General features: G+C 41.4%; 11 protein-coding genes across 11 annotated transcripts; 4 read left to right on the forward strand and 7 right to left on the reverse strand.

Annotated features, from left to right (window-relative positions):
- Window positions 1-76: 76 nt before the first annotated feature.
- Window positions 77-966, reverse strand: BEWA_003400 (translation initiation factor SUI1, putative). The gene is made up of 2 exons (XM_004830541.1): window positions 849-966; window positions 77-468 (listed from the first exon to the last, which is right to left on the reverse strand). Exon 2 carries the CDS (start codon window positions 456-458, stop codon window positions 120-122), a length of 339 nt encoding a protein of 112 aa, XP_004830598.1. The 5' UTR covers window positions 459-468; window positions 849-966; the 3' UTR covers window positions 77-119.
- A 1,216-nt stretch (window positions 967-2,182) lies between these two features.
- Window positions 2,183-4,585, forward strand: BEWA_003410 (SNF7 family member protein; the record flags this gene model as incomplete). Its single annotated transcript, XM_004830542.1, has 5 exons — window positions 2,183-2,370; window positions 3,906-3,992; window positions 4,026-4,252; window positions 4,290-4,395; window positions 4,430-4,585. Exons 1-5 carry the CDS (start codon window positions 2,308-2,310, stop codon window positions 4,583-4,585), a joined length of 639 nt encoding a protein of 212 aa, XP_004830599.1. The 5' UTR covers window positions 2,183-2,307.
- A 901-nt stretch (window positions 4,586-5,486) lies between these two features.
- BEWA_003420 (signal peptide-containing protein) lies at window positions 5,487-6,275 on the forward strand (the record flags this gene model as incomplete). The annotated part of the gene is made up of 1 exon (XM_004830543.1): window positions 5,487-6,275. The coding sequence occupies one exon, from the start codon at window positions 5,487-5,489 to the stop codon at window positions 6,273-6,275; it is 789 nt and encodes a 262-aa protein (XP_004830600.1).
- Window positions 6,276-7,093: 818 nt separating this feature from the next.
- On the forward strand, window positions 7,094-7,600 carry BEWA_003430 (signal peptide-containing protein; the record flags this gene model as incomplete). Its single annotated transcript, XM_004830544.1, has 1 exon — window positions 7,094-7,600. One exon carries the CDS (start codon window positions 7,094-7,096, stop codon window positions 7,598-7,600), a length of 507 nt encoding a protein of 168 aa, XP_004830601.1.
- Window positions 7,601-8,412: 812 nt separating this feature from the next.
- BEWA_003440 (signal peptide-containing protein) lies at window positions 8,413-9,159 on the forward strand (the record flags this gene model as incomplete). Its single annotated transcript, XM_004830545.1, has 1 exon — window positions 8,413-9,159. The coding sequence occupies one exon, from the start codon at window positions 8,413-8,415 to the stop codon at window positions 9,157-9,159; it is 747 nt and encodes a 248-aa protein (XP_004830602.1).
- Window positions 9,160-9,439: 280 nt separating this feature from the next.
- BEWA_003450 (hypothetical protein) lies at window positions 9,440-11,871 on the reverse strand (the record flags this gene model as incomplete). The annotated part of the gene is made up of 3 exons (XM_004830546.1): window positions 9,440-10,126; window positions 10,210-11,607; window positions 11,635-11,871. The coding sequence occupies 3 exons, from the start codon at window positions 11,869-11,871 to the stop codon at window positions 9,440-9,442; spliced, it is 2,322 nt and encodes a 773-aa protein (XP_004830603.1).
- Window positions 11,872-12,411: 540 nt separating this feature from the next.
- Window positions 12,412-12,831, reverse strand: BEWA_003460 (hypothetical protein; the record flags this gene model as incomplete). The annotated part of the gene is made up of 1 exon (XM_004830547.1): window positions 12,412-12,831. The coding sequence occupies one exon, from the start codon at window positions 12,829-12,831 to the stop codon at window positions 12,412-12,414; it is 420 nt and encodes a 139-aa protein (XP_004830604.1).
- A 643-nt stretch (window positions 12,832-13,474) lies between these two features.
- On the reverse strand, window positions 13,475-14,008 carry BEWA_003470 (hypothetical protein; the record flags this gene model as incomplete). The annotated part of the gene is made up of 1 exon (XM_004830548.1): window positions 13,475-14,008. One exon carries the CDS (start codon window positions 14,006-14,008, stop codon window positions 13,475-13,477), a length of 534 nt encoding a protein of 177 aa, XP_004830605.1.
- A 1,604-nt stretch (window positions 14,009-15,612) lies between these two features.
- Window positions 15,613-16,941, reverse strand: BEWA_003480 (hypothetical protein; the record flags this gene model as incomplete). Its single annotated transcript, XM_004830549.1, has 1 exon — window positions 15,613-16,941. One exon carries the CDS (start codon window positions 16,939-16,941, stop codon window positions 15,613-15,615), a length of 1,329 nt encoding a protein of 442 aa, XP_004830606.1.
- Window positions 16,942-18,076: 1,135 nt separating this feature from the next.
- BEWA_003490 (signal peptide-containing protein) lies at window positions 18,077-19,304 on the reverse strand (the record flags this gene model as incomplete). The annotated part of the gene is made up of 1 exon (XM_004830550.1): window positions 18,077-19,304. The coding sequence occupies exon 1, from the start codon at window positions 19,247-19,249 to the stop codon at window positions 18,077-18,079; it is 1,173 nt and encodes a 390-aa protein (XP_004830607.1). The 5' UTR covers window positions 19,250-19,304.
- A 507-nt stretch (window positions 19,305-19,811) lies between these two features.
- BEWA_003500 (leucine aminopeptidase, putative) lies at window positions 19,812-21,591 on the reverse strand (the record flags this gene model as incomplete). Its single annotated transcript, XM_004830551.1, has 6 exons — window positions 19,812-19,940; window positions 20,012-20,226; window positions 20,261-20,897; window positions 20,937-21,249; window positions 21,292-21,373; window positions 21,570-21,591. The coding sequence occupies 6 exons, from the start codon at window positions 21,589-21,591 to the stop codon at window positions 19,812-19,814; spliced, it is 1,398 nt and encodes a 465-aa protein (XP_004830608.1).
- Between the last annotated feature and the right edge of the window lie 306 nt (window positions 21,592-21,897).

The following is a 21,897-nucleotide window of genomic DNA, read 5'->3' on the forward strand; positions in this document are numbered from 1 at the left end:
GAATCTGGCGAGGCGTACGCGACCGCGGGGTACAAGACTGGCTGGGCATGAAAACTACAACTAGACAAAAAACATAAACTGTTATACAATAAACCCCGCATGGTCCCTGAAACATCGACTCATGCTCCGTGTATTCTAATTTGATCTGGAGTGACTAGCTTCTCTCTTTCTAGAAACTTGACGACATCCTGTCTCTTGTCCCCTTGTAATTGTATAATCGAACCGTGTTCGGCATGCGCAATAATGGTACCGTTACAGCTAAACTCTTTTTTGAGGGCTCTGACCATTTTTTTTAAATCCAGAGATTCTTCCAACCCCTGCACAGTGGTCACGCTTTTTCTCCCATTCCTTTGATGGTTACGAATGTGCACTATTCTACTGGCTGAGCTACCATTATCTACAGAACCGATTTGCTTAAAAGGGTCCTTTATGCCCTCTGTATCAAATCCAAAAAACATAAGTGAGAACCTAAATGAGTGTGTGCATGGCTAAATGAAGTGTACAGCATGTAAAATGGGCGCTTAAAGCCGGGCAACTAAATGCGGCAATAGTATGGGCGTCAAAAGTCATCAAAAGGGGACCAAACGTCCCTCGGACAGCAGGCAGTTTTCAGAGCGCCTAGAGCCACCCTACGCCTCCATCTGCAAACACTGTCACTCTAATGACCAAATAGCCATCCATTCCGCATTAAACGACAACTCCGCAAAGCTTCCATCACCCGTCCGACCACAGCGGCTAGTCAGTGGGCCACTAGCTGTGATCAATGGATCTATATGGCGGGAATCTCGCAAATGATGGGAGCTGTATGTGGTCGCCCGGCCATTGTGGCTCGTAGATCGTCAACTTACTTCAAAATCGGCTATAGTGCTGATAGTGCAAATATAAAAAGAGACCAACGGCACAATTGCGTGTAAAATTATTCAGTCTTCAAGTATGAGCAAAATTGTGAATTTATTTGTCAAGAAATGAGCGCTTTCGACCAAGGCTTGCATGATGGAAATTTCCAGCCTCCCCACACAAAAGTGGCTGGCCAGGCAGCGAGACGAAGCGATCCCAAGGGGCTTGGTGAGGCTATAACTTGCACTTGTGGAACAAACTATGGCCAGTAGACAACTTAAAGGAGAATAAGCTTCGTGTAGACAGCTAGGTAGCCAAAGGGAAAGCTGCTATAGCGGACAATGACCACAGGGTGCCCACAGAAGAAAGGGGTACCTAGAAAGATGGATGAGTCTGGGAACTAACCACTTTTTCCCATAAACTGAAACTTTTCAAACTGCTGAGGTTATCACGATTGATAAATGGGACAGATAGCGCTAGCTAGACAGCTGTAATATGTAGCGTAGGTGCAGAGCTATGGCTACCCTCTCATTTGACAGTGTTGGCTGGATTTATCCTGTCTAGGCGGTTCTTGCATGTCTATGGGCGACATCCATGGAGACCGTTTGTACAGTTGCCAATCCCGCTCATGAGGGATGTCTAGGTTGAAATCATGCTCCATGGGTGGATAAAGAGGTCGGTAATCCACCCTCTGGCACTTTCCAACGGATACAATCGGCCATGCATGGCATGGCTACTCTCTTGGCTATTGCCAGCTGAGCATCTGGAATGACCGTTAGCGGCTCCACGGATGGCGACTTCTCCATCAGGGAACCTCATGTCTGCAGCAACTTTAATCCTATCACACTGGTGGGTTATAGTTCCACTCCTTTTCCATCTTGGCAATTCTAGACTCCATGGCTATTGTATAGGCTCTAGATTTGGGGCCAGAGAGCCCGGTGGTGAATTCGTGAAACTTGTCTTGGAATTCCCCTGCCATCAGCCCTTTATGCATTTCTTCCATTGGAACACATTCCAGTAATGGTACCCATATGTACTCGATAGAATTGGTAAAACTTTGTCCAGAAAACGTGCTTATCTCCTACTAGACGTATCCTACGCTGTAAACTGCAACCACAAATTCTTCGGGGTTGACCCAAATACATCATGTTGGTGATTTCTGTTGTACCTTCCGTTCATTTACACTGTGTCCACCTCTATGCGCTTTCAACCATATTCTTATGCATTCGTATCCATGCAACTTGTCCATGGTGGCTCCGCTCGTGCGTTTAGCTCCTGTCCAGCGGCAGTCACTACACACCTGACAAGTACGGACGTTTGTACTCTGTTATGGGCGCACTTTGTCATTTACTATTCAAACATGTACAATAGATAAAAGGTGCAATTGTTAAAGTGTAAATGTGTGACTAATTGGCGATTTTATGCTCCCATCGGCTACATTACACAGAAATCGTAATTTGACACACCAAAATGGTCTTTGGGTTCAAGTCGTTCAGGAAAAAGCCCGTACAAGAGGTTTCAAAGTCCAAAAAGGTTAGTGGATACCGACCTTAGCCAGGGATATGCAACGGGAGCCTACTGTGGCAGATATACGACGGTATTTGGCCAAAGTGATGGTAAATGTTGGTCCATAGGGAAGAGCATCATGGTCTATAGACCCTATCAATAATGGCTGTTGAAGGAGTAACCATTAATCTTAAAGAAAAACCACCAGATGGAGATCCTCCAAAAGAAAAGATTTATGAGGGAGATCCTCTGGCTACTGCTAAGGATATTAAGGTTACAAGATCTTCCTATCCTAATAGCGGGTCCCAGGACTTCCTCAAGTTTACTCATGAATATAAGGCTTCTGATGGAAGAAAAAATCAACCATTCACACTATTGGCAGTAATTGATGATCAGAGAAATAATCTAGGAGCTATAGGAAATAACGTGGAAAATGTTTCCGCTTATTACTGGACTGGTAATACCACTAAGGCCCTCCTTGTAAAGGTGGTGGATGGTACCGGAGAGAAAACGTACCATAGGAATAATAAAAATGGTAATTGGAGTAACTATTATAAGATATCTGGAAATGGACCTACTAAGGAGGATTTAGAATTGCTAAACTGTGAAATAAATGATGCTGTTACCATTGATATATCATATGAAACATCTACGTCTCAGCAGAGGTATTGTTGTGAAGAACATAGCAAGAGGGGTGAGGATGGTAGCGGAAAGGTCTCTGTAAGTGAAGTACAAGTTCGTTGCACGGAACATCAATCATCACCAGTTACCATTTACAAACATTCTATTACTGGTTCTGGCCCTGAAACACAAATTGCTGATATAAGGTACAATAATAGTGGTGCTAATACTCCCAGAAAAAGAATAAATATCCCTGACCTCCAAAATTCCTATCTCTGGTGTCAAAGTGTCTATGTCTTCTATTGTACAGGGAATGATCCCAAGCTTATCTGTATTAAAAACGGAAACTCCAAGGTTGAATGGTTCAAGAAAGGTGGTGATGCTGATGACACATGGCAGAAAGTCCCTGGAATATCAAAGGACCCATAGAACATCAAGGACTGTAGTCACGAAGACTTTAATACACTTGTGACTGCACTAAATAGTACAGGTGGATGTGGCTATTCACCATGTCCTGGAGGATCTACTACTCCTGAAGCTGCTGCTCCTGTCACCAGTCCTCCTGCTGGAGCTCAAGAACTTGCTCCTAAAACTGCAAAATCTATTGTCTCTGTAACTACAGGCATTCTTGGTACTTCTGCCTTGGCTTGTTTTGCTGGATGGAAACTTTATAATCGCTATAAAGGAGATCCTTGGGTTAGGCAGATTTAGGAGTCTATGGATGATACTCTATATACTAGCTTGGATACTGAGGAGTTTGTCTAATGGAATGCTAGAACACAGGATCTTACAAAATATTTAAGGGAATTTTAAAATTACGAATATAATTATACCACATTACTTATCTCCCCTTCTATAACTACAGGTGATACAAATTCTCCTGTTGCAATTTCCAGATATGCATTTGTTACATTATAACACCTGCACATTTTCATATTTAGGACGAAGTAAACAGTGCAATAGCACATACTGAAAACACAGTAAAGGAGCTTTCAAAGAGGCAAACCGAGCTAGAAGCTAGGATAAAGGTGAGTGTCCACAAACGATAGACAAAAATGCAGAAATGTCTCGAAGAAGCTAAAACCAAGGCATCGGCAAATGACAAAGTAGGAGCACTAGCCGCATTGAGAAAGAAGAAACTTTTTGAAGAAGAAATAAACAGAATCTCTTCTTCAATAATAGCCCTGGAATCACAAAATATCACATTAGAAAGTGCACATATGCAACACATGGCCATAAATGCACTATCCACGGGACTTTCAGCGCACAAAAAGATTCAGGAGACAATGTTTGTTTATTTCATCTAATTCATACACAAATTACAGGAATGTAAATAAAATTGACGTTCTCATGGACGAGCTGGAAGAACAGAGAGAAGCCCAGGCAGAGATTTACGATGCCATGACCCAAGGAGTTCCGCAAACGCTAGAGGTATCTTTATTCATATTTTAGACAAAATAAACAGTTTGAGGATGAACTTAATGAGCTTATGGCAGAGGAAGAAAAGGAAAAGGAAGTTAAGGACGTTGAGGCTGATTTGAAGAGTATAGAGAGAATGTTGGACAAATTATCTACACCAGATGCAAAAAATAGACCGAGTTTGGAGAAGGAAACTGGTTAAGTTATCACAAAATTTTGTTTATATGATTTAGTTTTAAGCTTTTGTAGTTTAACCATAATGTTTTAGAATGCAAGTTTTCACTGCCAACTAGGCATCAAGAATTTATGTTCAGTAGGATACCTTAAGGAGAGATCATTTGTGACAAATTAAGGCTAATGCACTCGCAGAGGGTATATGGAATTTAAATGAATCCTAATCTGTGGATCTTTATCCAGCTTTATTGGCACCAAGCTGAGCTGGAAGTTTAGTTTCTCCTTTAGGGATTGCCGGATGTGTAGTGCCTCCATTGGCATCATATACTGATTAGCTCCAGGGTACCCACCTTTTGGAGTACACTTACCATCTGCATCTCAAACATCAAGTCTTTTGAAACCTCTTTGATGAAAGCGGAGAAGTAGGTGTCAAACTCAGGGACTCCGTGGATTAAGATGATGAGAGAAATGACGAACCATTTCTGCTACAGGAGTTGTCTACACCAAATGTTATGGCTAGACCAGAAGAGGCTCAAGCGTAATGACTAGTTATGGAGATGAGAGTTTATAAATGTATATTCTCTCAAGGACAGGAGTTGCCAATAACTACAACGACTATAGACTACAAGAAACTCTTTAAACGAGACAACGGTCCATTTATTATGGAAACTGCTTCATGGCAAACTTCATTCAAAAATCCGGACATTTACTGCCATCGCTACATGCAGCTCCTTTGGCTACTCACCTCAGAATTGGTAATTACAATATAAATAATACGTATAAGTTACACCCGTTTGATTAGACAAACTAAGCTGTTTTGTTAGCAGATTATCTAGCACTAATTAAGCCGTCATAGGTTGTAGATCATTATACGTTACCCCTGGAGACCTTACGGTTCAGACTTTTGGAAGGAGATAGAGGAACTCAAGATGAGAAGTTTCACAGCAAGACTCATCCTATTTGCCTCGCTAGCAAGGAATATTTTGGGAGCTCCGGTAGAACCTGAGAAGATTCTTGTGAATCTTGACATTTCCAAGGACGTGCCAGACCAGATTGAATATCTTCCGCCCAGGGAGGATAAGGACTGTGAAACCTACAGAATTAGACAAGACCTCAAGGAGACCCATCTCATTGGTAGAGTGAGTGACGGAGAACACATTATAATGGAGGGGGATTCTACATGTGTTGACAAATGCGTCGATATTATAGACCGATACAATGTCTACTTGGTGAGGATTCTGAGTAAATATGCAAATGGAAACGAATATTCTTGTCGCATTGACGAGTTTAGAAGGACAAACGGGGTTCCAAAATATGTGCGGCATTACAGAACACCCGTAAAATTGGACGTTTTCAAGAGAGAAAGGAATGATGTTCCAAACCTGAGGTCTACAATGGAACCAGGCATAGATAGAAAGCCATTGCATTCAGAGACAAAAGGACGAAGCGGGAAACCTTTACGCATAACATACGCTGCAGACGATGACCTTAAGGATCAATTTGTCTTTGGGACGATATACTTTGACGGAAAACTTATAGTCGAGGAAGAGCGCAGTCTGCTAAACAGGGAAATCGTTTGGGATACAAGATTTAAAGACGTCACAATAGACGTTTTATCCTGGTATAACAATGGGATTAAAGTCAATGCACGGTACGTGCTTGAAGCTGGCAAGGGGTTCAATCTCGCATCTGAGGAAAGGACCTCTTTCTGGACTTAGCAGTTCCACGGATGTAGAATTGAGGGGAATATTGTCTATACACAATGATTCGTAGAAAGGTATACTGGCAGGGCCATAGAGGAGTCTCTACCACCTACCAAGGGTATGGGAAAACATGCTGCATTCTTGTACTGAAGTCGACTATGCATGCATGACCAGTACTGCAGATATCAAGGACGATTTATGGTATACATCCTGATACACAAGATAAAATTGCTAGAACTAGTATAATTTAGAGATACCTTTCTATACATGCCTCGCTAACTCCCCTTTCCCAGATCAACCCAAAGTGTCCGTTCCATAGACCAGACCAGAGTTTCCCTGTTTATTCACAATTTGTTGAATTACAGAGCATTCCTTTATCTCATGAATGAATAGGTGTGGTATAACAGAGGTATAGATTGATCAACGCCTATACTTGTAAAATACCAAGGATGATCGTCCAGAGGTAGCATGGTTTAATAGTGGTAATATATGGATGCCTTAGAAAGCACCAGCTTAAATACTGAAGGTAACAAGAAGAGGAATAACCAAGTCCATCTGTAGGGTAGGTTTTTTGGTTTATTCCTAACCCATTCCTTCAGCCATGTCTGTTAATCTGGAGGATCCAACAATACGGACATTATTGTGACTGCACATGCATGTCAACTATTCCAGTAGACTGGGTATCAGGAGGAATAAACGTCTGCATAAATCATTCTTAACCCCATTAATCGTGGTATTCCTGGGTTCAACTTCCATTATTCCTCTCCGATACTAATAATTCCCATTTATACCAATACTCTAGTTTCTATCTTGACAGATAAAGGGTCTACAAGATGAAGGTTCTGGCAGTACTATGGACATTATGCCTGGTGAGGTTTTGTAGCGCAATTTGGTGTTGTGGAAAGAGTAAAACCAGTGATGACGATAATGGAGTTTATGGTGGATCTGCGGAAAATCTCAGAAGTCCACCTACACCTGTCACTACTATTCCAAATACTTTAGATCTTGCCAAACCGAATGAATCCAAGGTAAAAGTATACAAAGATAGTAAGAATGGAGTGGAACATACTACATATGATCCGAAACGTGGTTCCAACATAACCTCGGTTGTGGATGGAGAGGCTAAACTTTGTGCTATTCCTGGGGGTGAAAAGCTGCTATCAGCAGAAGTATCATCAAATGGAGAGTCTTCACTACTTCTCGTTTCTTCTGCAGCTCGTGGAAGAGTTAGCAAAAGGCACTTTGAGAAGCTTGGTGGGCAATGGAAGAACGTTACTGAGGAACACTACAGTCGTAAACTTAATGCATTGGAGCGAAGATTTTTATCGGAAGCTAAATGAGATGAGAGAATCTCCTAACCCTTCTCACACTTCAATGAGAGTGTGCATGCTTAATTAATGGCAGTCTCCTACGTTTACAGGCATGATTATGAGTGATGAGTAATACATCTCTATAGTCCGTCATTCTGCCAGGAATAAACCCAACTCCTACACCTAGGACAGCTTGATTTGCTTGCATCCACATTACATTTGCGCTACTACATTATATTTACCATTTACTCGTTTTATTTGGAGACAATACATTAGCCACATATGGCTCCACTGCTTGCTTGCGCGGTAAACGTGTGGTTAATGGTCCATGTGGGTTCCCAAATGTTACCTTTAGCTTACATTCCCTGTAAAGTTACCAAAAGTGATCGAGTAATCCTACAGACTAATCTCCTTCCACCATGGCATCATTGAGCCCAAGAATAAAAATTGGATCTGCATGCAGTCAAATAGAAAGCCTGCCATGTGGGCCAAAAGTCCCATTATATTTTCTATTATTCAAAGCTTTTACATTTATAAATAAAGGTCCCCATTCATCAAATTTAAGTCTGATTCCATTGCAAAACTGCGGTGGTGATTCTTCATCGTTGGTAGTTTTTGAAATTTGCAAACTATATCACATTTTGACCTGTATACACCTTATTTACAGATCACTCCACCAATTTAAACACTGGCACTTGTTACATAGGTTCTCCAGTTATCGCACAAGAGGCTCGAATTTTGGCCACTTGAGAGTTGTATCAGAGACAAGAGGAGGACTTGTTTGGCACATTTATGCCACAAGAAGATTCAACATTTCATGAACTCGTTCTGTATAGACTGGAATGGATTTTCACATGGCTTTTTTTCTTCTTCTTGTGCCAGTTTTTCGGCTGGGTGTTTTTGCGGGAGAGACCATTGATATCGCAAAAGAAATGCAGGGAGATGAATGTAAAGTCATCGTTCAGAAAAAAGGGGACATATCTTTTACAATATACAGTCGCATGCCGCGAGTTAATGTCTCCAAGGTCGTTTACAATTATCAGATTTTGTGGGAAACAGCCAAGAATGACATTTTGTACCATCACTTTACAGTTTACAGGCTCTGTAACAAACCGGTTATTGGATACCTGTACTTTACCGATGCCAGGAAATTCGACTATGTTCAGTTCAAATTTGAGAATGGAGTATGGATCCGAGTCAACGATGGAGAGTATCAGAGGCTGATGGAAAAGATGCAAAATGAACGAACATTTGATATAAAAAACCCAAATGTTTATAACCTTGTAAAGGTGGAGGAGTATAGCCCATTTGGCATCACTGCAAGAATTTACATGAACAATTCTAAATTTAGAATTGGGACAATTGCCGATGGTGAGGATGTTTTATGGGAATCAAAATCATGGAAGGAACGCTGCGAACATATAATCGTGCATGGAAGTCCCACATATCCAAAATTGGTGCACATGTTCATCAAACTTGCGGATAACCACAAGATCCTCTATTTTGAGAGACGAGAGGATAAATGGGTCGAGGTGGAAAAGGAGCAGTTTTTCGAAAAGCTACAAGAACTAGACAATGCCTGTGCATAGGATGGACGGTCGTAGGGAGCTTGACATCCGTATGACTGAGGGGATAATTCATTCGATTTAAATTCGTAAGGGAGTTTCAGCATCTGTTATCCAAGCGACAAAAATGAATTCATGTAGCTTTGCAAACCACAAATTAGCCTATAATTTATGCTATAAAACGACCTTTGCGTTATCAACTACATTTGCGATTCGAGTTTTGGTGCCCATGTAACCAAATTATTGTACTGCATTCGAGATGTCTACACTACCCCGTCAGTCTTTGCAGGATCCAGGGTATCATCTAGTTTCCAGATGGTTTTGTAGGTGCTAATGTGGAAGTAGTAGGATTAGAAGATGATAATCTATATTTACTAATTTCGCTAAGCTTCTTATCAAAATCTTCCTTCTTAGTTATACTCTTCCATTCAGTACCAGTCCTCTCAAAATACTTCCATCTCCTTGTTAATCTTTCCACTGTAATCATTTCTAGTATTTTTATGTCCCCTTTCTCATAGATAAGACAAGAAAGACAACTATCTGAGGAATTAGACCCAAATTTAGTGGCACACGTTGTGGATTTCCATAGTTCCTTATTACCATCCTGAACCTTGATAGGGGCATGGCCAGGTTTAGGATAAAAGTGTCTAGTGGTAACTCCTAGTAACTCCGTTTCAAAGATGCTACATTCATTAGTACTATTGGCCAAGGAAAGATCAATTTCAAAGTCTGATTTCCATTCTGTAGTATCCTTTAAACTCTTAATCTTAGCATCATGATCATCACAGGATACCCATTTACCATCCTTAAGCTCCAGGTAAGTTTCCTTGGAAGTATCAGCTCTCTTAGTTACTACAAGTACTAGCTCAGGCTTACCATCCTTGTTAAGGTATACTTTAGCATGATCAAATGCCTCACCAGAGGAAAGAGTGTAGATATCTCCATCACCATCCACAACTTTTGTAACGGTAACACCCTTCTTGTGGAAGGACTAGTTTAATGTGACTGTCATCATGGTGATATTCAAAGGATTGGCACTGAGATGAGTTTATACAGTAGTTTATTCGGATGAACAGTATCTAGATGAGTATCCTGAGGAGTGTCACTGGTCGATCCTACAGATTCTTTAATCATTGTCATAAGCTTCTCAACAAACACTTCCCTGCCAATATTCTTCCATTCATTACCAGTCTTCTCAAAGCACTTGGACTTGGTATCATTACCATCATCAGTCTCCAGGTAAAGAATTGTCACATTATTCTTTTCGTAATGTTCCACAAGGAAACACTTTTGACCAGCTCCAGCATTCCATAGCTCCTTGCAAGAATCCATAACAGAGGATATGTGGAAGTCATCCTTTGGAGAAAACTCCTTAACAGTCACTCCGGATTCAGTGTATTCATCTATATCTATATTTGTCTCATCAGGATTAACAAGATCTAAAGCAATGGAAGAAGTAGGTCTATACTTCTCCTTTAAAGCCTCAAGTTCATTTTTATGCCAATACGCATCATGACTCTGCCATTTAGTACCATTATAGTACTTGTAGACTGTGGGTTCAGTATTACATAAACCATTTGTTTTTATAACGGCAAGAGTGGGCCTGTCTCCATCCATATACAAGACAGCATAAGAACAGAGAAATGTTGAAAATCTTCTCACTCCGGACCATATCTCCTCTCCATCATACTTCACCCTCTTGGCAACAGCTCCGTCCCTAGTCAGGAGTTTGAGAACCTTAACATTGTCTTCCTCAGCCTCCTCTACATCGAATAAGGATCCATCTACTTTGGAAGCCAAGGAGCTTGCTGGCTTTTCAGGCTTAGTAGGTTCTTCTGGCTCTTCTACTTTAGTTTCTGGTAAATTATTGTCACTGGATTCATACCCAGTCGACTCTGAATCTCCAAACTCCTTTTCTGATCCATTCTCAGGTTGGTCATTACTGGAGTAATAAACTGAGACTTCAGTGTAAGGGATTTCAAGTACTGGTTCAGAGTCACTAAAATCTCCTACAATAGTTTCAGACTCTTCTACTTCAGTCTCTGGTACATACTCTTCAAATTCTCCTAGTTCTTCCTCACCTTCTTCGTCTTCCTCCCCTATATCTTCTACTTCGTCATCCTCAACTTCATCAATTACAAGTCCATCTGGTTCGTCTTGGGTATCATCTTGCCTTTCAGAGTAGTCATCTGGAGTATCCCAGAAACCATCATGAAATTCTGGATCCTCATCCTCATCTTCAAACTCTTGAGGATGTTCCGGAATATGATCTGGCAGGTCCAGAAGAGCTTCTATAGAGGCTTCCTCTTTAGGTTCCCTGGACTCTGGTTCGTTCTTATGAAACTCACTAGAAGATTGTTCCTCAGGTTGTATCTCTGGAGATGGGACATCTATATGGTCATCTGTGGGAGGTTCATCAAAAGGGGATGAGTAAGAAACCTCGGCAAGTACCAAAGGATCTTCAAGTGTAGCCTATTGAGCTAAATGTGAAGATCGCACAGTCTCTGGTCCCTGAGAATTGCGTTTCAGTTGGTCTCGTCGATCCTTGATATTTGATCTAGTCTCCACGGGTTTCCCGCAAGGTGCTTTATCCCCCTTCCCAGACGACTTTCCTCGAACATTCCCAGCTACATCATCACCAATTTCAACTGTGTCAATGCCAGAGTTTCGTCTAGTTAAAAGGAAGGCTGTGCATATGATGAACAGGATAACAAGGTACGATGGTAAAAACCGCATCAGATCCAACCATAGGCCTCAACCTTGGCATTTTAAATATCCTAGAGCATCTTCCCTCCTTACTCCTCTTCCATGACGTATAGAATATAGAGAAGGGAATATCCATTCATTCCTTGAGGACCCCATTGAATGGTCAAGGAAGAAGGAAAATGAGGAGATCATCTCGCGATAACCAACTTTAATAGATCTTGATCCCATGTCAACTTCTCATATAGCAGGTACAATTTAGCCTGCAACTTTATAGCGGGCAGACAGAGTCTCTAGACCTATTTGTAAATCCTTAACGATGGTAATTGGCAACAACAGTTTAAACACATCATTCTTCTACTCTGAAAATTTTCCTTTTCTGGAATTCCTAGGGATAAATGAGTGACTGGTGCTTCTTTAACAGGTGGGTAAATTACTCTTGGTTATTCATCCTTCCAGACATTTCTCCTTCAGAGACTCTAGACATTCCACATTCGTACCAATGTATTCTTTTGGAGATCACAACGGTGAATGTACCCGTAATGCACTTTCCACAGTTCATGCCATTTGAACCTACTCCAGTTCAACTTCACCATCATACGTAAAGTTATATTGATCCTCCACACTCATGCCGTCATTATACCTCGATATTATGGTGAGATTCTGGTTATACATCCCATGTTTCCAGATGACTTGTCTGTTCAATAGTCCTTCGGTCCTGCTCTCTATGATATGCCCGTTATACTTTACTACACCAATAGTTACATAAAATTGCATTTCAGGCCGAACAGAGTAGTGAGTGGATGTAAGATTTGCATCTCGTCTCATTTCTGAGATTTCCTGGGAATTTGGCGGTTCCATTGAAGTTGTAGATGTCACATGCACGAGATTATTGGTGCGCTGATGCGAAAGCTCAATGTCAAAAGTTGCCCTCGAAAGTTTCAAGTGGACCAAATCAGTTGTTTTCTTCATAAATTCATCAATTGTTCCCATAGAATCGTTTGATTCTTCTAGACGGGGATATTCATCAACGATGTCATCATCTCTTCATGTTGTAAAAATTCTCGTGTAGATGGAACCATCTGGAAGAGTCGCTCTAATAACGTCCCTTTGTCGGCTTCATCAAGACTTTTCAGAATAATCTGACCTAAAAATTATGAGTGAATGTGAATGGAGTGTAGCGAACGGACGACCGTCAGGGAGCTAGGCAAGTATACAGATATAGGAGCATATACACTAGGGCATGTCTAGGTGGTTATATATGTACCCATTTTAGCCTGAATAAGACTGGAATAGGAGTAGTTGTCCATAGATTCAAAAGTCCCAAATTATTCACATGTTCAATTCTCCTTTTTTATGAATACCAAAACCATTCCATATTCCAACGAATCTCGTCCTTACTTTTGGCCAAAACTTTACCAACAAGACCATAGCCGCAAGAGTTACCAGTACACATACAGTTCCTCCAATTGCTGGACCAATTGGTGAGGATGGATATTTTTCAGAGGCAGAACCATAATTTTTAGCTTCAGATGATTGAGATGGATCAGGTTGTGGATTAGCTTGTGTGTCTGGAAATTGCATATTCTTAAGCTTTTGGGTGAGATCATTTCCCTGTAGTCTAGTAGTTTCTCCTTCAGGTATAGAATATTCTTTCCAATCCTTGGCGTCCTTTGTTTCTCTGTGAAAGTATTGGTATTCTTTTGTAGTTCCACCCCCTTCTTATAACAAGTTCAACCAGGAGAAGATTAGGCCGCTCTGTAGGAGTAGTTCCATAGTAAAAGGCTGTAATACTCTCCAATTTTCCATCATACGTTCTATAGGTAAGAGGAACTTGTTCAGTATGTTTAACCTCTTTTAGCTCGAAGAGTCCACCTCTCAAAGAATGTTTATATTTCCAATAGCCATTACCAAGTGGAGCATTTCTCACAGTAATTGTCACACCAGTCTCTCCACCAGAGTATGATTTTCCATACGGCTTAGATAAATCTGGAGTAATTTGAGGATGATATCCAGTTAGCTGGAGGAGTTTCCGCATATTACCATCTTTATCACTATTTTTAGGAATCTCTTTATGATTTTTACCAACCTCGCTCCAGGTGTTTCCAGATTTAACGTTTCTTCTGAACCACTTGTGCCCGTCTTGGTTATAGTAAATCAGGAGTGGCATTCCACCTGACTTGCTCCAAAAAACAATAATACTGCCAACATCCCTTATAGATGGTAGTCCAAGATGATAGGTGTTGGAAAGCTTGAAGCTAGAGACCGAGAAAGTGCCAGAACCAGGAGTGGTATGTGTACAGTCGGTGTATTCTAACTGCTTTTGGTCCTGGGTTTGAAATTTCTGACTATTACGGCAACTGGGACACTCGTAATTAGTATTACCCTTCTGTGAAAGATTTATAATGTGAGCCTTATTACGTGTACAATTTTGTTTATCAAGTGTTTGCTTAAGATTAGTGTCGGTAGTTATTCCTCCATCCTTACTCCAAGTATTACCGCTATATGTATAGTACTCATTATCTCCCTCACCTAGTTGAATTAGGAGAGGGTTCCTGAAACTATTATCCCCTGACCAGTAAAAGACTGAAACACTCGAATGGCTACTTAAGGCTCCGAACCCATTCTGAGGAGTTCCTCCCTTAGTAATATTCCCTATTTTATACCCTCCTTCAAGGCTATGAGTAATCTTCCTGTAAGTCCCTTCTGGGTCAGGGTACCATTCATCCGTTAAAAGAATTTTTCAACCAGTGCTCTGGTAGAAGTATCCTTTACTATCATCCTTTTGGACTCCACTTCCACCTTTAGTTACAGGATATCTGCTAATATTTACAGTAACACCTTCACTCATTTTAATTAGTTATATTTAATCAAAGTCCGTTATAGTATCAAACTCAAGCAGATGGACAAGATGTGCAAAGGAAGATATGGGGGACTTAAAAGGCAAAATGTCCATCGTTTTTAAGGATCCTGTTCATAACTACTCGGTATATTTAAGGAGATAATGCTCATAAGAATCCATTATAGGAGAATGAAGTGCCAAAATATCTCACAGCCCATAGTTACACACCCATCCAGGCCATACTTTAGATTTGCATGCACGATAATATTACCCACAAATCTGTGACCCATTGGTATTTTTATACTTTACCGGAGGTTACATCGGACTATTCCTACTCCATGTTCTTATTTATTACGACTAAACTACTTAGTAATTTATCTAAAAACTGCGACCTTCATTCCACCCTGCAGTCCAAATTACCCAGAGGCAGCGGTCGCCCAAAGCTCCCACAACGTTCACCATCCATGTTCAGAGAGTATGCTCGTTAAACTCCAAGATCCATGAGAGTCTCTATTGCCTATTTGCCATATAGTTCCATTTAAGAAATAATAAAAAAAACTACATTACGTATCAACAAACTATTCATCTGGGGGCAAGTCACAAGTAACTACGATAAACAAATGATCATCCTTATGAGCCAACGCAGTCCTCATATTAAAAGTCAAAAGTTTAGGAAGACTAGTATAGAGACCACGACAACCACATTTACACCAATATCCCCAAGAACTCCAAAACCCATAACGTGAAGTAGGCCAAGAATCTCTATCAGACAACTGACAAACAGCATGAGCATAACTCTTTAGCATTGGAGGTCTCCTCAGTAGTAGTCCTCAGTCCAGTAGTCCCTTCCTCAGATTCTCCACTAGACTTCTTAATGCATGGACGAATGTCCAGGGATGAGCTTCTTCAAAGAGCCTCCTAGTAGTCATCCATTAAAATTCCTCATCCGCATATACAATGAGTAAAGCCTCTGATTTACCCAGAACTTTGCATCTAACATTCTTTGTAAAGGAAGACTTGACACTCTTACATGCCACCTTCATTCCATTCCATGTCCAAAACCAGATGGATCTAAGTGTTCCACAGTCTTTAGTTGGCCACTTACCCCTGTCATGCTCATACTTGGAATAAGTCTTCAGGTATCCATCTCCAGTAAAAGCCAAGATGATCATTAAACCTTGGGATGTGAATGCATTAAAAGAGGAGATAGCACCTCCATGTGCACCAGCTCCAGCATATGAAACAGCCTTTAGTCCTTCTTCACAAAACTTTAGAGTCACAGTAATAACCCCAACCTTCAAACCACTACTCTTTATAGAACTAGCTACTCTACCATCAGGGTAATGAAGTGTAACAAAGCACAAGACCATTGCAGTGATATGTGGAATTGCCAGAATCCAGGTGTAATGCCATCCCGTAGCACTTCCCCAATCTTTATCTGGACCTTTTGTGTTGAGACATAAAATCGCAATAGCAATGCCAGGAACAGCACTCATAAACAGAACAACCAAATCAATGTTGTAGCCAGTGCCAACATCAGTCAACTTGTAGGGAGCAATAGCAGGATAGAAGGCATATATTCCACCCATACCAACTACACCCATTAAAATCGGAGATATGGCCTTTTCAATTCCACTAAGGCTACCTCCACCGCCTCCAGCTCCATCAGGAGCACCAGACCACAGTATGGCAGAGACTGCAGAAATCACTATTGCTATAATAAGCTGCCAAACAATAATCCAGTAACTGACGTTTGACCACTGATACCTCTCAGCCAACTTAGTGAAGATATAGTAGTAAATGCAAACCTGAATACCGGAAAGAGGAATTCCTACATTGAAAAAGGCGGCATCTGCACCTCCAACATTCATTACAGATGCCACATTAAGTCCATATATAAATGAGACGAATACGATAGTCCAGTAGTAGAAGGTGAGATTTCCCTGTTCTCCTCCAGAAATGAATGCAATGAGAAGCAAAATGAATGAACAGTATAGTGCTATGTTAGTAAATATGGCAAACCATGTCCTAAACCAAGATATCCATGTTAGGACATTTACAATAAGAATACCAGTAAACGTTGCCAGTTCCATAGGATTATGAACCATGTTAATGAACGAACTGGCATGTTGTTGAGGAATTTTAAATCTATCAAGTGCAAACTTTGCTCCAGTTAAAGCCACACGGAGAGACTGCAAAAGAGTCAGCCCTGCCATAAACATGGCGCCTTTCTGAATGGCACCTCCGGAATTCTCTGACATACTGTGTCATCTTGTGATCTTACCTGTCGTTCACACCATTATATACCATATCATTGGCTATAAGTTGAATATACCCCTCCATTCTCTACTAGGGAGTTTAGTGTTCCAGTATCCCTCATTATTTCAAGATGCATGTTTGAGTATCTCACATCCTTAAGGTTTCATAGACGGAGTGTAGAGTTGCTTGGAATGGGTAAGTGATGTTATGAGAATGCAATAGTGAGGAAGAATAATGAATGGAGGTGATGCTGAAATGAATTGCCCTGAATAGTAGGTTATGCTTCCTCTGGTTTCTAAATAAGCCAACATTCCTCTTTCTCTATGAATACCTCCTTGACTATAACCTGAAGGAGGCACAAAGAGTATATTTTCCAGGGCTCCATCTCTTCAACTCTTTGGCATTCCCCGCAAAATAGTATAGATAGTCGAGCTAGTGAAGACATGCATTTATAACCTTAGGAGTTAAACCGACTGGTAGAGACTATCTACCGATTTTACTGCGTTCAAAAATCGCCAATAATCCATACAATAAATTTCATACTGAAATACTTCATTTACCGACCTTGATAATGTACATGGGATTAATGATTACCTTATTTAGTATCACTTTCAGGTGTAAAACAATTTATCCTGGATCCACCATTTTTAGGAATGCATTCACTGTAGTCACCATTAAGGACATCCTTGAGATCTCCATATTTTAGTTTACCAGTACTACTGCAAGAATCCTCTAGTAGATCCTTGAGCTTTATATTCCTCCTACCACTATACCGACCATATTCTGTTTACAAATAGCTACTCAATTCCTAGGACAATAACAGTGTCTACATCTCATCTGTAACTATCACAAGATCAGCCCTTTTGTCACTTTCTCCTACAGTAAATGTGCACATTGTTGAAACTTCCAAGCAGATGAATCCGACTGTCCGTTAGAATACACTCCATAGATACATCTATCATAAATTCCAACTCTCAAATGTTGATGTGGTTGCTAGCACCCTAGCTTTACAGATTATTTTACAGTTTAGAGTGTGTACTACATTGTAACCAGTTGAACTTACATTCACATTGTTCCGTTAAGGTGAGGATTCTTTGCCTGATAAATATTTGATCCTCCAAATTATGATTGAAACACTTAGCTCGTCGAGACCTTTCCAAGTTTTTTCCTTTTATCTTCAAAGATGTTGGAGTTGATAAAGTCCCAATCACCACTTCTCTCCTCAAAATGAATTGAGTCGCTTTTCCCGTTACTATCTTTCGTGATCATTTTAATGAGGTGGTGCCTTCCATCCTTGAAATATGCCGTTAGGATTATCACTCTCTCCTTGGGTGTACCTTTGATGGAGGAAAACACACTTTTAGTCGATCCGCATGCCCAAAGTTCTTTTGCACCAGAGTAGACCTTGTTCGCATGAAATCCTGACATTGGAATGTAGAACCGTACGGTGACATCATTAATTGTAGAGTTAAATATCCTGCACTCAGCGGTATCACTGTCAGCAGTCAAGTTCAAAAGGAACTGTGTAGTTTGTTCTACGGGAATTCGCAATCTGGATAATGCATCAGAGTAGCTGTATGCATTACCCCAAACTCTATTCTCCCCCTTAATAAGAGTTTTAAAGTTTTCTCCAGTCTTTGTTTCCTCGAGCATGTGTACTAGAATTGGCGTTTTATCCCTGTAATGCAGGTAGCAATACGTACAGCTCTCTCCGTTCTCAGCCTTCCAAATCTCTGTAGCTCCGTCCAACAACTTTCCGATGGTGTATCTTCTGTTTGGAACGATAAACTTGGTGGGAACATCGTCATAGTAATAGTCAAAAGATTTGCAAAGGTTCTCATCTGGATCGGTAATGTCAATATCCTTTGGACGTGAACGTCTAGATTTGCGTGTTCTGTTTGCGTCGCTCGTGAACATACGTCTACTACGTCGACACGTTTCCCGCATATCTCCATTAGACAAGTCAACTATGTACAGACGAACCTTTGCTGTGTTGTAGTCCTCCTCTTCGTCATCGTCAAAATCCTCGTCTTCAGCGTTATCTGGATTCCTTTTGCATTCGACATCAGTGACGGCCTTTACAATGTCATCTTCCTCATCTTCAGAATCATGAGCTTCGTCGGCAGTGGATGCGGAGATTCTTGAGGTGAACTGTCCAGATACTACAACATCTTCGTCTTCATTCCCGTCGCCGTCAACAACAGAGGCTCCGTGGACGCCAGGGTAGCTTAACCCTTCGAGCCGACCACCCCAACTCTTCCCGCAAAGCCTGAAGACGCAGACTGCGATGATTAATGCAGGAATCCTCATGATCTGCCCGTCAGGTGGAGCTTTAAAGGTCAAGTGCCCAGAGAAGAACTTGTCTATTCCTTGGCCAGATGGGGTAAAATAACAAAAACGAGTTGGACAATGTCCTCACTTTAGCCGTAAATCTGGGCATTTCCAGCAAATGTGTGAAGTTGTTTCGCATAAAGGCGCCCAGAAGGCTCGATTTTGGCGCTATTCGGTGAGATCGGTCCACACAGCTCCCGGAGGAAGGAAGACTGGAGAGATGGCATTTTTAACGACACAGGGCATATATTAGGAGGGAGGGTAGCTCATTTCATATTTACATGATGAAGGCCTGTAACTGCAAAATAGTTTGTGGCGGAGGAGGACCCCGCTGCCGGACTCTTGTAGATGGCGTTGATATTACCAATTACTCGGGGTTTCCATGGATACTAATTGCACCAAAGTCATGCAGAGGCCTAATATTGTGAAAACGATGCTCCTGGATCTGTCGGTTCTGCCTATACGTTTCCCAGAGAATCCAAAAACATGGTAGACACGCAAACAAAACTTGAGTCTCCATAGGAGATAAACTGCATTAAAGCTACAGGGACAATTGCTCCCCCGAAAGTGCCAAGACGAGGTTCACCAGCGTCCTAACATGGTGTCCAGTTCCTCTTCCAGATGATCGTTCGAATGCTGGACCCGCAAAGTCGACATGCACCCAGGGTTTCTGTATGTTTAATGAGTGATTAGTATGAGATGGTCGCAAAGAATGGATGCGTTAATAAGCATAAAACTCACATTTACAAATTCCTGGAGAAATAAAGCGGCAAATATTGCATGAGCATCCGCCCTGTAATTGCAATTGGCCAGATCTGCAACCCCGGACTTTAGAGCCGCTTTGTACTCTTTTGCCAGTGGCATTCTCCAGGAGAATTCGCCGGAAAGCTTGGCTGCTTTAGCGAACAGATCCGCCACCTCCTCATTTGAGGCGTAAAACCCGGAATAGCGTTGACCTAAAAGGTACATTATGCAAGGCATTAAACTCACCAAGGGCGACAATCTGTGTACCAGTTAGAGTGGCAATATCCAGGATCATGTCTACATCCAAGTTGTCGGCATAACACAAGGCATCAGCAAGGGTCATACGACCTTCACAATCTGTATTTATGACCTCGATGGTCTTTCCATTGGAAGCGGTGACAATATCACCAGGTCTGTAGGAATTTGCGTCGACCATGTTCTCACAGGTTGCCGATATAAAGTGGACCTCAACGTGTTTTGGCTTCAATTTTGCAATTGCCTCAGCTGCCCCAAATACAGTAGCCATCCCGCCCATATCGAATTTCATCAAATGAATCAGAGTTGTGGCGTTCTTGACGTTGTAACCTCCAGCGTCAAACATGATACCCTTTCCTACAAAGGCAATCTTCTTCTTGATTGGACCTTCACCCTTGTAGGTTGCATGAAGGAACTTTGGAGGATGCGCACTTCCCTGTGAAACTGCCAAATATGCTCCCATTCCCAGCCTCTCACATTCATCCTTTTCCAAGACTTTGAATTCAAGACCCAGTCCTTTAAAGTGTGTCTCGAGGAAATTGGCAACAGAGGTTGTAGTTGCATAATTTGGGGGTGATGTAACGAGCTCCTTTGTAAGGTGCATGGCTGATGCAAATACTTTGGATCTCTACGGGATGGGTGTCTATGGATGAAGAAATGGACTAACCTCTTCAGTGTGTTCAACGTCCTTGTCAGAGTGAAATACGAGGACGTCCTTGAGATCATAATCATGTTTGCCATCCTTCTTGAACCTGTTATCAACCGCCAAATCTGCGAGTACTCCAGTTAGGAATCCCTCTATAAAGTCCGTCTCTAGGCCTTCCAGGACCAGAGCAGCCTTTTCAACTTTGTGCTTGGCTACAGTCTTTGTTAGACCGTGGAGATCAGTCAGAGCAAACTCGCTCTTCTTTCCACATCCGAGCACAAGGTCCACTGTGAATGCGCCGTCTGGGTTCACCGTAATATGCTCCAAGGTGTTGCTATAGAATGTATAAACGGGACAAGATAAACTTACCCAAAACCGGCCGAGAATTTGTGGGTCTTGGCAAGTGCAAAAAGAGGTTAATCCGCAATTGCCAGGAGATTCGAGTCCGATAGAACACCCTGCTTTACAGATGAAAACAATTCTGCAAAGATGTAGCTGACAACAGGTCTACGTTATCCCTCGTTGAAGGGCAATGCCTACCTGAATCTAATCGAAAAATCTTATTTATAAAGGCCTGTTCTGATTATTCCCCAAACCTACAGGAAACTGTAGTGTCTACAAGGGTGTAGAAACTAATAACAATCCGGTACGTACGGGGTAGGTAATTAGTGTACATTGTCAGAATTTTGTATGTCTAGATGTTGACTCAAGTCACTAGTGCACATCTAGTTGGGATCTTAAATGTCCTCTTTGGACCGGTTCTGGCGGTGTAGATTCCGGGGTACTTGTAGTTTATTCTCTGTAGCCACTCCAGTTTGCAGATTTTAATGTCGAGTCATCAAAAATGTTCTTTAGTAGTTTGAAATGAGTAGAGAGTTTGGGAAGATTTGGAGGACAAGGATAATCGATCCTCTCAGTGATGATCTATTCATTCTGTTATTCTGGCAGAAATCAGACCAGAAGAACCTCTTGTTTTCTCCAC

Source organism: Theileria equi, chromosome 3, assembly GCF_000342415.1.
Source record: "Theileria equi strain WA chromosome 3, complete sequence".
Lineage (NCBI taxonomy): Eukaryota > Apicomplexa > Aconoidasida > Piroplasmida > Theileriidae > Theileria > Theileria equi.